The sequence below is a fragment of the Polyodon spathula genome, chromosome 20, assembly GCF_017654505.1.
Source record: "Polyodon spathula isolate WHYD16114869_AA chromosome 20, ASM1765450v1, whole genome shotgun sequence".
Classification (NCBI taxonomy): Eukaryota; Metazoa; Chordata; class Actinopteri; order Acipenseriformes; family Polyodontidae; genus Polyodon; species Polyodon spathula.
Window position 1 is genome coordinate 10495982 of NC_054553.1, and position 13833 is coordinate 10509814.

The following is a 13833-nucleotide window of genomic DNA, read 5'->3' on the forward strand; positions in this document are numbered from 1 at the left end:
AAATGGAGGGCTTTTTTACACTTTGTTTTACTGTTTCATCAGTAAGGGAGACTTGCACTGGATTTGATTTCTTGTGAGAAGTATCCAGACGTTAGCCATTTATAATTAGGTTTTACAGAGCAGGTTAAGAAGCCTTTTTAACAATGCCTGTAGGTAATGTGTGACATTTTTATTTGGTATTACAAACATGTCAAAGGCCCATAAGAAGTTTCAATTTTGAGTATATATTTTGAATGCCAACATTGCTTTTAACTATTTCGACACTTGTTGTGTCCCTTATAGTATTTACTTTTGGATGGCATTCTATGTGGCTTTTTTTACAGCGGGGGAGCTGATTACCGATTTCCATCTCCAACTCTATCTGTAACCGGTTAGAGGGATGACTTTGGGGCTGGCAAGGTGCTTTCGCCCTGATGACCTGGGTGGAGATGGGAAAGTGAGTCAGAAAGATCAAGTAGTGTATGTTTGTGAGTGTGAGGGTACAACCAGTTGGTGTTTGGTGTTATGAGTGTAGGAGTGTATGTTTAGAGAGTTGGGAGAGTGGTCAGATTTAAGGAAAAATACAAATTGAAATGTTATACCATTCTGCAAGCATCCAGTCTTTGTGTGGGCAAAGAATGTTTAAGAATTTACGAATGAAATAGATCTTTAAAAATATTTTTGTTCCGTGTATTCTTTGATTCGGTCTGCAGCTGGGTTGAAAATCCCAACTAGTGTGATACATTGGCTTCCATTGATTAAAGTGTAACTAATAGTCAGGAGTGGCGCAGTATGTCAAGTGGACTCTGTCTCCTGTGGAAAGAATGTCTGCAAACACTTAGTGTAAAAAGAATTTGCAATGATCCAAGCACTCCAGTGTATTCAGAAGATTTCCGCAAACTCACTCACTTGTTATATTTGGACACATAAACATTTCCTTCCATTCTTTGAGTTCACATTTCCTTGATTTTCACAACATATTTGCTAGTTCTTAACACCAGTGAATCCAAGGTACTCATTTGTAGGAGTGGACTTAACTTGTCCATACAAAAAAAATAATCCTTGGTTAATTTTCTCTTCAATAAAGTGTCTATCATCCAATGACATCCAATGGCATATACTTGCCTTTGTTTTTTGTTTTGACCCGTTGAGTATTGGAGGCAGACTACCACAGAAAATAATTCAAATCTGCTGGAGATAGACCATGGTTTCAACTTTAGAATTGTGGCAGCAAAGAATATACATTTCACAGTTGTTCATGAAAATATTGAATACAACTTGTACATGGAAATTAAGAGAAGAACCCACATACCTTGACAACAGATGTCATGATATTAAAATATCATCAGAGAGTACTGTGAATGTACATTTAACCTCCTATCTTGGTCCCATATAAGACTTCAACAAAAACAATGTAGTTCACCTTTTATTTCTAAAAACAGTCTGTGAAGTTGCTTGAAGATAATGCCTTTATGGGCTTTAAAAGAAATAAAGACATGGCATTTTCACCATTAAAACAAGCTCATCAGTGCCTACTTGCTGCCAACAGACATAAAAAATGACGTTTAGAGAAGAGTTAGACGCTACAGCTATAGAGATGTCCAGAACGCCTTAACAAGGAAACAACTAATGATTAAAGAATCACCTGAAAACTTTCACCTTAAAGTATATCAAGATTTGCCATGCTTGCTAATGATTGAAAGATCATTCTTTTCTCACTAGAAATCTATGTTATTATTGACATCATAATAGCAGAAACTAAACCTTTTACAAGTTTTTTTTTTTTTTTGACAAACAAGGTAAAACAAAAAAAAAGTGATTTGAATACTGTATTTTTTAGCAATAACATTTGAACAAAATATTTTGAAATTAATACAGTACAGAGCAACCAAGACTAACAGTCTAATGTATATGATTCAATGTTTTCCAATTACTGAGATTGAGTTATTCAATACAAAGCATTTGCAGAGTTCAACCATTTTGCTATCGGGGGTCTAAATTATTGCATCATTCATCCAATGATAGAGCTTTTTTCTTTTTTTACATCATTATTTTCCAAAAAGAGAGAAAAAAATCACACATATGTTTTCTTTTGTATGTTAATATATTGAGCATCTGTTTCAGTATACAAAGCAGTGTGTAGAAATGTACATGTTTGCTATTGATTCTGTTCCATCTTTCATGGCTCTAATGGTCTTTAGTCAATGAAAAGACAACACAGTCTATACAAGCCTTACAGAACTATTGTGCTGTTTATGGACAGTTGTGGCATTTGTAGTACAAAATATTTCAGGAGGAGGGTCGAGAGGGTATTGGCTTCTTCATGTGCTTAACATGGTACTGTAATCCCCAAAAAACTGCAAAGATCCAGTCTTAGACAGCAAAAAAAAAATGTCTTTACAAGTCGTTGCAGCAACGCTGTGACAGTACTGAATAAACTTTATGAAACATCTCTTCAAGTTGGTTAGGACACCAGTAGAAATGTTCACAAGAGGGCACTGTAGCAGCCATCAGTCCTGTCCTTATGGTAAAATAATTCCATTTAGTACATTATTGGAGGTTTGATGTATGGTCTGTTTTCTGGGAAAGAATAAAAAAGAATAATTAATGAAAATATGATTTAATAATGCACATTACCAGCATTTCTGTTACGCTAATGTACACATTGTCAAGGTATTAAAGCATTGTATTATAGTCATGTTGACAGCTGACCTCCAACCCTTTCATTAGATGTCACAAACGGAGGGAAAAGATTAGAAAAAAGAAAATCTAAAAAACTGCAAAGTATACTGTCAAATTTTGTATGTAAATTTTCTATTGTATATTTCTAAGTATGGAGTGTGTGTTCTGTTTTCTGTTTATTGTCTACTAAGTAGGATACATAAAAATAGAAAATGTGCTAAAATTATTTAGTTTTAATTAAAAAATAATCTTTTACTATTTTCACACTGTACAGTAAAGTGTAAAATGCAGCAATGTGATTCATTCTGTGTTACTAGTAGGGTAAAGTAAAAAGAAAGGCACTGTACAGATTTATTAATTACTTATTTTATTTATTTATTTATTTATTTATTTTTAAATTGGAAAACTCCAGACATGTCTGGTTTAGCAAGAGACAACTGATCTTTTTGACAGAAAAATCTTTTTGATTTGGAGGTCCAAAAAAAAAAACTGGCGCCGGCCCTAGCCGCAACTGTTTAAATAATGTACCTGTCATTTTTCTTTTCATTATTAACATCCTGATCATTTTTTTCACCTATAACTTTAACCCTTTGCAGTCCATTTATTTTCACACGTGCTGTTTAAAATAGCCCCCCCCCCCCCCCCCCCCCGAGTAAAACAGGTTTAAAAGGCACTGCATGGCAAAATAATATCGGTACTGCATCTACAGCCAAGCCCCACCCCTTGTTTTCTGTATTTTTCACATACCTCTTTATAGACGTGCATAATGATAAATCCTCTCCTGATCACTCGTTTTACCACCAACGCATTACGCATTATTTACCACTCAATAATGCGATCCAAGTCATTATTTTATTAATATAACATCAATAACGGCTCCTATCGGTCTCATTCAGCCATTGAAAGGTTTTCTCTGCTTTTTCCGGAGAAAAAATGACTACAGACCTGTGCTTTATGTCTTTTTGATGATGTTGGAGAGGGTCCAATATCTGACTGGAAAGGGAAAATTCTAATTTCGGACCTGGTCCAATATAGGACCGCAAAGGGTTAAAGTCTGTTTCAAAGTTCTTTTCAAAATGACCGCTCTAGTGCACTGATAATGTAAGGATTATTGCTCACATTGTCAAACAGGTAACACACCAATAACGATCCATGATGTGGTACGCAGAAAAGCCAGAGCACTTGTTGTTATGTTTTGTTTTTTTCTATTGCTCCCTTGCACTGATTTAGAGGACAGAGCTCAAACCCAAGTGCACTAGAGAGGCCATTTTGAAAAAAACTTTGAAACAGACTTTAAAGTTATAAGTGTAAAAAGTTGTCATGATGTTAATAATGAAGTGAAAAATGAAAGCTATGTTATTCAAACAGTTGTAGCAACATGTGGGGACGTATAACTATATTTCTCGGAACTCTTACTTTTTAAGGCTTTCAAGCAAGTGGAAAAATGACAATGAGGGAGCAGTGAGTGTTCACTGGTAATTTCTTCTCCCACTGATTCAGGGTGGTTACAAAATGTATTGTGTACACACACCAAGTGGTCATTCTTATACTGGGCTTATTATATGAACTCCCACTTGATGTGAACCCCTTTCTTATAATGTGACAGACAAAGTACATTGACAGTGTAGTTTAATACTGCAACACAAACATACAATTGTAAATCAGGTAAAAGTTCAAATAGCATTTACTGTATAGTTTCTAAATGAAGCTATGCTTTATAGACATCCTACAGAGTTTGCCACCAGTGTAATATAATTTACATCAGTCATAATATGAGTGATTTATCATTTAGCAGTAGCTGTCAACAAGAAAGGCTAGATAAAACAAAAACAGCTGGAAACATAAGCAAATGGGAGCAGCATCTGAATTATAATTTGAACATGGTGTGTTCACTTCATTAAGAACAGGAAACAGCTAATTAGCAAGTAAGTGTTCTGTATTTTCAATGGGTTTGTATTTGAGCTCTGAACAGATGATTTAACATGTATTCAGGATGTAAACACGAATGAAAACCAGGAAGACCAGGGAGCAGGAAGTCTCAAGGGGAATGCTCTGGGTCCTGAGAACTTGCATTGGTGGGGGTTATTCTGGAGCAAGGGCACCTACTGCCCCCACTACATGTTTTGTTTAGGTGCCTGGAGTAAAAAATAATTTTAGAAAACATTTTCCTCAGAAGTAAAACAACCTTGCATTACAAATCCATAAATAGATAATACAATGGCTCACAAATCTTTAACTGCTGATTTTTCACCCAATTGGTTAATCTAATCCCGCTGCAATCTATCTTTAAAAAACACTAAAAAAACTGAAGTAGTTTCTGAAAAGCACAGATTCTGGTTTCTTCAAAGCTGCAGCCAGAAGGTTGGTATGTATCAAGTGTTAAAATCATATTGTCATAGCTGCAACAAAGACCACATTAGAGCATTTGCAACTATGACACAAATATATACAGTGTTTTTGTTCATGTTGAGGAGTATTTGTTGCCTGCTTTTCAACCCTACAGTTTATACTAAGATCAGTATTTATTACTAACTAATATCGTTTTTCAATCACAGACATTAAAAGATGAATTTATGAATTAAGGTGATTTAAAAAAAAACTGACACTAGGGGTAAGTAGCTACAATGTCTGGCCTTTTTTTAACTGATTTTTCATTGCTGTTTTCTATTATCTCACTGTTGTTCTTCAAACCTCCCTTCCTTTATTTCATTTATACAGTATTATCCATAATTAATAAGGATATGCCTCCATTATTTAATGTATATATTGCACACTGCCATTCTAAGCCATTGATGTTAATCCTAAAATGTGTGCAGTATTCTAGAACTGATTACAATAGTTAAATACAAACTTTTCAGAGAACCCAGGGACCTGACGTGGATATAAGGTACTGTATTGTGTTATATTCAACAGTTGTTATGAAATGGTAAGTGATCCTGTAATTACACCTACATTAGAGAGTTATAACAAGCTCACCATAGTGCTCACACTGTGATCATGAAATGCTTTTAGCTCTAAGTGAAATCAAGCCATTCTCTGCGAGGGCAATCAAACTTAATTAAATCAGTTGTCAGTGCTAAGCTGGCAAAACTGTGAGGTCCAACTTGGGAGTGAATGGATGTAATTAGATTTCTTTTAGAGTTATAGATAAATGGTGCTGGGCAGTAAAGAGAAAATATGACAGTGTTGGCAATGGATATTGTGTTATGGGCAGCAGTATCAGTACAATTGTAGCTGCACTAATTTAGTCACAATACACAGCAATGGTATTGTGACATTGTGCTATGACGTACTCTGTTATATGAACCATTAGGTAATTTGTCATAGAACCTACATATTTTGTGTTGCCCAACAAAAGACAAATGTTGGAATGTCTTAAATGTAAATTGCCTTTAAGTAAATTTTTTTTTTTTATAGCATTCTGCATGAAAATCAAATAGAAATAATTCAAAATAAATCTTAATTAACACAAGTAAGAGATATTCTGAACCTGCTTACTTTTAAACAACGCTGACTAAATGAAGCACTTGACTTTTATGATACAAAGAGGTTTTAGCACATATTCATTTGTGTTCTATTATTCCAAAGGTTCCCAATCTGTTGTCCTGGGACCACTTGCTTTCACTGAGTAAATCCCAGGCGGTCCTTGAAAAATTCCCCAAATTAAGCTACCGCACACCACTTCCCACACAATCCAAATTTACAGCACTTTCTAACATCCTAGTTGCATCTAGATTAAATCAACCACTGATATAATGTATTGCAATTGCTGCCATTTTCTATTACAACGCACCTTGGCCAAAAAGAAAAGTTGCAGCTTAAACATTTTTTAATAGTGTAATAACAATATATAAAATATCCACACTTGTATAGTTTTGTTTATCAGTGTATGTGGTATATAGGTGATCTGACAATCATGCAGTTCATAATTAAACTTCACAAGTGATGAATCTGGGTCAGTTTTTTGTTGAGCTGTCAAAATAGTGTATGTCAGCTTTTATGTTAAAACAATACAAAGAACCAATCCCCATAGCTTGATGAAACCATTCAGCTTCTCCATCTAGCCTCTTCATTGCTGATGTGTTTAAGAATCAATTTGTAGCTTAACACCTCAGATATAAAATGGAAAAGTCATATGTCAACACCTCCATTAACGACAGAAATTAAAAAAGGCAGCCATAGGCTCCTCATTGGTTTGGGTAGCTGCAGTAACATTTCATAAGCACATAGAAAAGAGGCAGGCAGCTTAGAAAGATAGACTTTTATATTCAGTGAAAGTTTTTCAGTCTTAAGAATTGATAGTGGAGGAATTGCAATGTGTACAGTTTTCCACTTTGTGGTACTGATTAAGGCTTACAATTATAAACTGAAAAATTAATGTTACAATAATTTGGTATAACATCGTTCCTTGCTCTAAAGTTCAAGTCAGTGAATCACAATCTTTTAAAAAAGATTATTAATGTCCCTTGTGACTGTAAGAAAGTGTCTCATACTACAGTCGCCAGCTATGAAAGGTAGTAATGTCTGCATATTCATGTTCCCATGAATATTAAAGCTCATTGACCCATTATGTGCACATTTATTCACCCGATAGAAGAAAACCGTGTTAATTCATTACTTGTTTTGTAAAAAAAATAAATAAATAAAAAAATAAAAGGGGTGGAATTAGGTGATATGAAGCTTTACAATTAAGCTGTGCTTACTCTACAGCTTCATTGTAAAATGGTACCCAATTTTACACTGTAATTAATGATAAAGCTGATACTGTACAGCAGTGGTCCGTGGCAGGGCTGTATCAAGGGCTGAGCAAGTGCGGAATTTCATTTTAATATTACTGCAAGAGGGCAGTATGACCTTCATATATTTCTTGTGAGTAAGCAGCAAATTAAGTGTTTTGCAATATCGATTCCAAAGTACAGCACTTGCTGATTGTGCTGATTTATGACTCGCTATGGTACTGGAATCCTTATATGATTATCAGAATAACATAAAACACAATTCAAAAGCAGAACACATTTTTATTTTAAATGCTTCTCTGAGTTATGATAAAAATGACCCTTTTGTTCTGCGATCAGCTTTAGAACACCAGGTGTGATAGGCGTGGCGGCAATACGCAGGCAGTCCTCCAAAGATTCTTGTGTCAACCTGTTTCGTGCATCTGTTTTTAATATTGCATTCATTGTGGAATAAGCCGATTCGCATATGTAAGTAGATCCAAACATGGAGAGCACAAACAGAGCCAGCGGTAGTTGTCTGGACATATATAGGCGCACCAGAATGATTCCAGATTTGCTTTGTTAATTAATTCAGTTTTCAGCAACAACGATGCCTGCAAATATACTACTAGGTCTAGTTGCTGCTTCGTTGATTGCAGGAAGCACTTGCTTTGCATGGGACAAGAAATCACCATCGGGTTTGAATGAAAACGGATCACGGCCAAAAACGATTACATACCTGGGAATGCTGTATTGCAAGTGGCCCACTCTGCGGCTGCCCGCGGGTCATTTGGCCCATCGTCAAATTTAATTGGCGACCACTGCTGTACAGTATGATGTAAATACATATTTAATAAACAATGTAAAACAATATTAAAATAGATTTGAATTTTGGTTAAAAAAAATCTTACATAAAGCATATTTATTAAATAATAATAACGAACCTTGTACAGCTGCATCTTCATGCTGAGTTCCATTGCGTTCTGTCTCCACCTCTGGGATAACTGCATCTAAAAAAGTGATTGATAATATCAATCCAGACCTTGAATTTTTCAATTTGAAAAGCAGGAGAGACTATAGCAATACAAAAGACAAACATTTCAGCCAGTCAGTGTTCACATCACTCATTAAGTGCCACAGCTATTTACAGGAGAGGATGGGCCAAACTATAACAGGAGACTACTGAAAAAAATGACGGTACTTAATGAAATGCTGTTAAGTGCTCTTTATTAAATCCGGCCTGTGGACAGATGTCATCTGGTCCATGGATGCCTCCAGACAGGGCTATATCAAGGGTTGAGCGAGAAAGGAACTTAATTTTAATATTACCGCAAGGGGGCTATCATGGGGGACTCCCCCTATGACCTTCATATATTCCTTGCGTAAGCAGAAAATTAAGTGTTTTGCAATATCGATTCCAAAGTACAGCACTTGCTGATTATGATGATACATTTATGCCACGCTATGGTACTGGAATCCTCATACAATAGACAGGAACACAGAATAACATAAAACACAATTCAAAAGTAGCACACATTATTCTTGTATTTATTTATTTTTTCAAAAGCTATTAATGAAGTAAATGTACACAGCAGTCCTTCCAGATATTTGAATGTTGTACTTATACCATGTTCCTGCATTTTGAGCTCACACCAAGGGCCATGAAGGAGTCATAAAGTACAATCTGGAAACGCATCAGAAGTGCAGTTTTGTAAAGAGCAATCAGTAAATTTAGTTTGTAGCTTTGAAAAAAAATAGCCTGTTGTCTGTACACGTTAAATGGTGCTTAATTGAACAGTAAACAAAAACCTCTTATTGAAGTGTTTAGTGGGGAGGGGAACAGCTGTGTGTATGTTAATACAAATTAAGCAAAATTCTGACAGCTGCTTTCAGTGGTTGACATTTCTCTAAATCCCACAGAGACTTACCATTTAAAATCCTAAAACTTTCGGGCGAAGTGGCCTGTTTTAACGCCTGCTCCACTTGCTCTCTTCTTTTGGATTCAAACTCCAGAGCCTCCTGGAGTTTCCTCTTTGCCTTCTTCTCTTTCTTCAGTCGCTTCTGAATTGTGGCTGGAGGAAGAAACCACGTTACAGGACTTTTTGTGACAAATGTCATCATATTTGGGCAATATTATAGAAATCAGTATCTTAGCTAATCAAATATCATTACTATAAAAAAAATTAGGCCATGATGGTTTCAACAGTTTAGCCAATCTGGCATCAGTACATTGAAAAAGTTGGTCATCATAACCTACATTCACGATCTGGAATGTCCAGATGCCCAAGAATCGCTCTGTACTAGGGTTAAGACTTATTATTAGAGACATAAATTACCATAATCTCTTGATGTGGGGGAGGAATGAGAATGAAATTAAAAAATAACATGACCTTGTAAACTACAGTTAAACAAATATAACCTGGTAATAAAGACAATGTTTAGCTAGTTTTATTATAAGTCCAAAACCTACTATATTCCAGAATGTTGCCTGGGTCTGTTTAAAAGCTTCAACACATTACAGTTGACAGACCATTCATTTGTTCAAATGTTCAGTAGCGTGGCCAGCATGGAGCAGGTACCTCGGCTCTGCAGCTCAGATGTGAGCTGTCGCTCAAGAGTCTCCCTTATCTCTCTTTCCCTGTAAAGCTCCATCTTTAAATCTTTCTTCTCCTGCTGTATCTGTTTGTCCTGGACTCTTGCATTGTCCACAGCTACTTTGAGAAGGCCCTGTGGGCATTTAAGAAAAGGAGTTGAACACACACACTCAGACGCAGCATATGCAATGCGTTTACTTTTTTTTTTGTACAAATGAAAAGCAGGGCAGTTGCTCGGGCCAGGATTGGGGTGTGTTGCATTGTGCCCTGGTTATAGCCCGTAAGATTAAACTTACATCTTTCATAACATTACAGGTTTTAATTACAAAGTATAAGTTATGGTACTAACAAATATAAAAGGGCTACTGTAATGGCATTATGGAGGAAATGGGAGCCACAACCCTACTGTGTTATAACCGATTCTGCACAATAATGAGGCACGTTAACGGGTGAGCACTATATATATAGTATATATATATATATGTGTGTGTGTGTGTGTGTGTGTGTGTGTGTGTGTTGTACAAATAACAAATGCATAAATAAATAATAGATTGAAGGGTGCATATATTATAATGTACAATACTACTGTAGTGTATAAACCCACATACAGTACTGCAGATGAACAAAATATGACGGGAGCTCAATTTGTTATGTATTCCCATTAGCTCCCCAAGTTGGAATTGGAGAGTTAAACAAGCCTTATCATTAGATTTTTTTTACATTGTTGGTAAATCTTCGTTGTGTTCTTTGATAGTCAAAAAAGCAGTGTTACTTAATGGAGAACAACGTTACCTGGATATTGGTTAGGAGGGTTTCCACCGATGACAGCCCATCAGCAAACAAGAAGGGACCTGGGAATCCAGGGGGCAGCATCTGCCCTGTCAAGGGAAGCTTGTCAAAGTTAGGCTTCATCATGGGCAATACCAGCTGGGTCTCATCTGGAACAAAAAATAAAGCAATCAAAGCCTTTTCCCTTTTTTGCATACATAATCTAAGTTTAGACTGCCTTATTTATATAGGTATGCTTGTGGTTTTGATATACAGTACATTCACTGGAGAAGAAGGAACATACTTACAGTGGAAGTACTGTAATACTGGTTTGACTACATTTAAAATTGAGGTTTTGATAATCTAAAACCTAAATACATATTTATTATACTGTATTATAGTGAGTGAAACAACTGTTATGTTAGCTGCATTGGTCCAGAGACACAAAAGATCATAGCTTTTACTGGACCAACATAGAAGATGATGGTATAGTTTTATTTCACTGCTGAACACCTGCAGTGGTGATATCCATGTTTAACATACTGCTGCTTTGGAAACAGGACAATGATGTTCAATCTTCCTTAAAATATTGATAATTATTGTCCCTCTTTCTGTTAAATATGCTAAACCTATGCTGTTGCATTTAGTCTTGATAAGATGCTATATAGAAAATATATATAGAAAATAATGTTGTTGTTTTTAGTTGTTGATCACAAAGCAGTGTGCTGTATACTGAATTACTACCAATGCACAGCTTGCAAAAGAGTGTTGAAAGCAAGATGGACGGCCCGCCCCAATTCAATGTATTTCTATGGATGTACTGGACCAGACCATTATATGGAAGGTATGGCAGCTTCACTAACCTTTTCTCACAGCAGCGATTAATTGAAAATTTTAAAAAAAGCTGTTCTGTACTGCCCCCTGGCTTCAGTACTGTGCTTTAAGTACTGGCTAAGGTTAAATATGTCTTCAATCATGTCCCCCTAATTATTCTCTGTTCTAAGCTAAATAAATTCAGTTATTTCAGCCCATCTTCACAGCAAGTCCATTAACCCCTGGGATTAGTCCAGTTGTTCTTTGTTGCACTCTCTCCAGCTCCACAATGTCCCTTTGGTGACCAGATGTGCAGTCACGCCGGTACTTCATATAACCTCATCATAACCTGTTCTAATCCTGTCCTAGTTGAATACACTCCATTTGGTATTTGGAGCTTCCATTTTTGTGACAAGCATGTAACTCTTTTCGTTTTAGTGTGGTTGTTCTCTGTTAGACTAAAGATGTGTTATATGCAATAAAAGTAATAGTGAAAAGGTGTAAGCTTTCTGCAGAGAATCAACTGTTTTGCACACACCACCCATTAAACGTAAATGTGCTGCTGCTCCTGTAGTCAATATAGATGATTCTTCACATGCACTGCAAGTATGGTACAGTTGCTGGGAGAATATATTAATTTTCTTGTTGTAAGACAGGTAAATATGGAGAAATGAGGTGTCAAGAATATAGCAATAGCACGTCAAATATCGCAATTCCAACAATCGCATGAGTCCAAGGTAATGGTGATTTAGTTTATAGAAACAAAGCACAGGTCTGGTGAAGCATCTGTTTGTTCATGTTTCAACTGGTCTACAACTTCTCTAAATGTCTCCATTGTTCGGATTGTAATTCTTGATAACATTACTGAATGGATAATATAATGCATCCGTGGTATTGTCCCATTACACAAGAGTGATTGACACAAACAAAGAATATCAGTGTTCAAATGAATAAAATGATAAACGTTGAAGCTTAAACATGTGAAAAAATAAAAAACAAGATTTTTACTACAGCAGGCCAAGGGGTGATGTCATGAACACCTAAGTTAATAGCATTTACTGAGATAACCACCACTTGTTATGTGGAAAGCTTTCATCCTTGGTTCTAGAATATTGGTGTCCATCATCCGCTGTCAAGAACAACAAAGTGGACATATCACTTCATACTTACTGTAAAGTATATGTTACATAAAACTGGTTGTGCATCTGAAAATTCCTATAATGTATAGTTTATATTTAAAGGACTGAGACTGGTAAAGCATCCACAGCAGAAAAGGATCAGATGCAAAAAGCATCATATTTCACAGTTCCCCCTCGACAGGGCCAAGTCACTGGGAAAGAGATGCGCAGGCCATGAGTCATTTTGATAACCTGCTCCAAGAGCTGACACACTGATCTGAGCTTCCCCAGAAAGACAAATAGGACACCGAGGGTGGGAATTGGGATGACAGTGTTGCAGAGGTCACATCGATTTCCAGCTGCACTTTTCCACAGATGAGATAACCCTGTACTCCATTTTGCCCATTGTTCATATTCTACCTGTCCCACAAGCAATAAATTTCTTGCTGCTGGAAAGGGCAATACAGTAGAAAAAAGAATTCTCCTTCTGACAGTGTGTGATTACGTTTTGTACAGACCAAAAGCGGTTCGCAGATCAAGGTCACAGGAGTCTAGTGTGAAAAAAGGAAGCAAAAAATGACCATGTTTAATAAAGCGTAAGTTGAAAGTTGTGAAGGGTAACAGGGTTAAGAGACTAGCAGATTTAAATTTGAATCAATATTTTATTTAAAGCCTGTCCCGGGTTTGTATTAATAGAATTGAAGTTGAGACCATCTGGATCTTGGGCTCTGATCCCAAATAAAAATGATTACATCTGCAGAATGACTGATTAACACATGCTAGGATAAAGAGGTTTGCACCTTGAGAAGGACACTAGCATTTCATACCTAGGGCGTGTGGTAATGGATTAAAGCCTTTCTTAAAACTGTGTTTTTGGTTATATATGGTGTTACAATGCTCTAATAAAATGCACTGCTGCATTTGAATTCTTAAATAATGACCACATTCGAATGATATTATATTGTTATTCAGCACTATCACTGAATGATGTTACTGCATGATAGTGAAGGATTGCACATGATGCCTACCAACCTATGCTGGTGGTACCACAATCTTATTTTTTCCACAGCAGCACTAGTTGTGTCACTAAGTATCCTGGTGATTTTTTATTTCCATCCTGCATTTTACCCTTACTATGTAGAAACGTCAGACTTTTCACTGCTT

The 13833-nt window shown here is 36.2% G+C and overlaps 1 protein-coding gene across 4 annotated transcripts in view; it reads right to left on the minus strand.

Annotated features, from left to right (window-relative positions):
- Positions 1-317: 317 nt before the first annotated feature.
- LOC121295628 (dachshund homolog 2-like) overlaps positions 318-13833 on the minus strand; it is a 148366-nt gene continuing 134850 nt past the window's right edge. For 2 of the 4 annotated variants that reach the window (XM_041220518.1, XM_041220515.1), the window contains 5 exons: positions 10763-10908; positions 9956-10103; positions 9305-9448; positions 8321-8386; positions 318-2559 (listed from right to left, as the gene is read on the minus strand). In XM_041220518.1, coding sequence (XP_041076452.1) covers positions 2522-2559; positions 8321-8386; positions 9305-9448; positions 9956-10103; positions 10763-10908 — 542 coding nt within the window. In that variant the 3' untranslated portion in view covers positions 318-2521. Of the gene's footprint in view, positions 2560-7999; positions 8201-8320; positions 8387-9304; positions 9449-9955; positions 10104-10762; positions 10909-13833 lie in introns of those variants that run through there. The other 2 variants (XM_041220517.1, XM_041220516.1) reach the window with 2 other exon arrangements.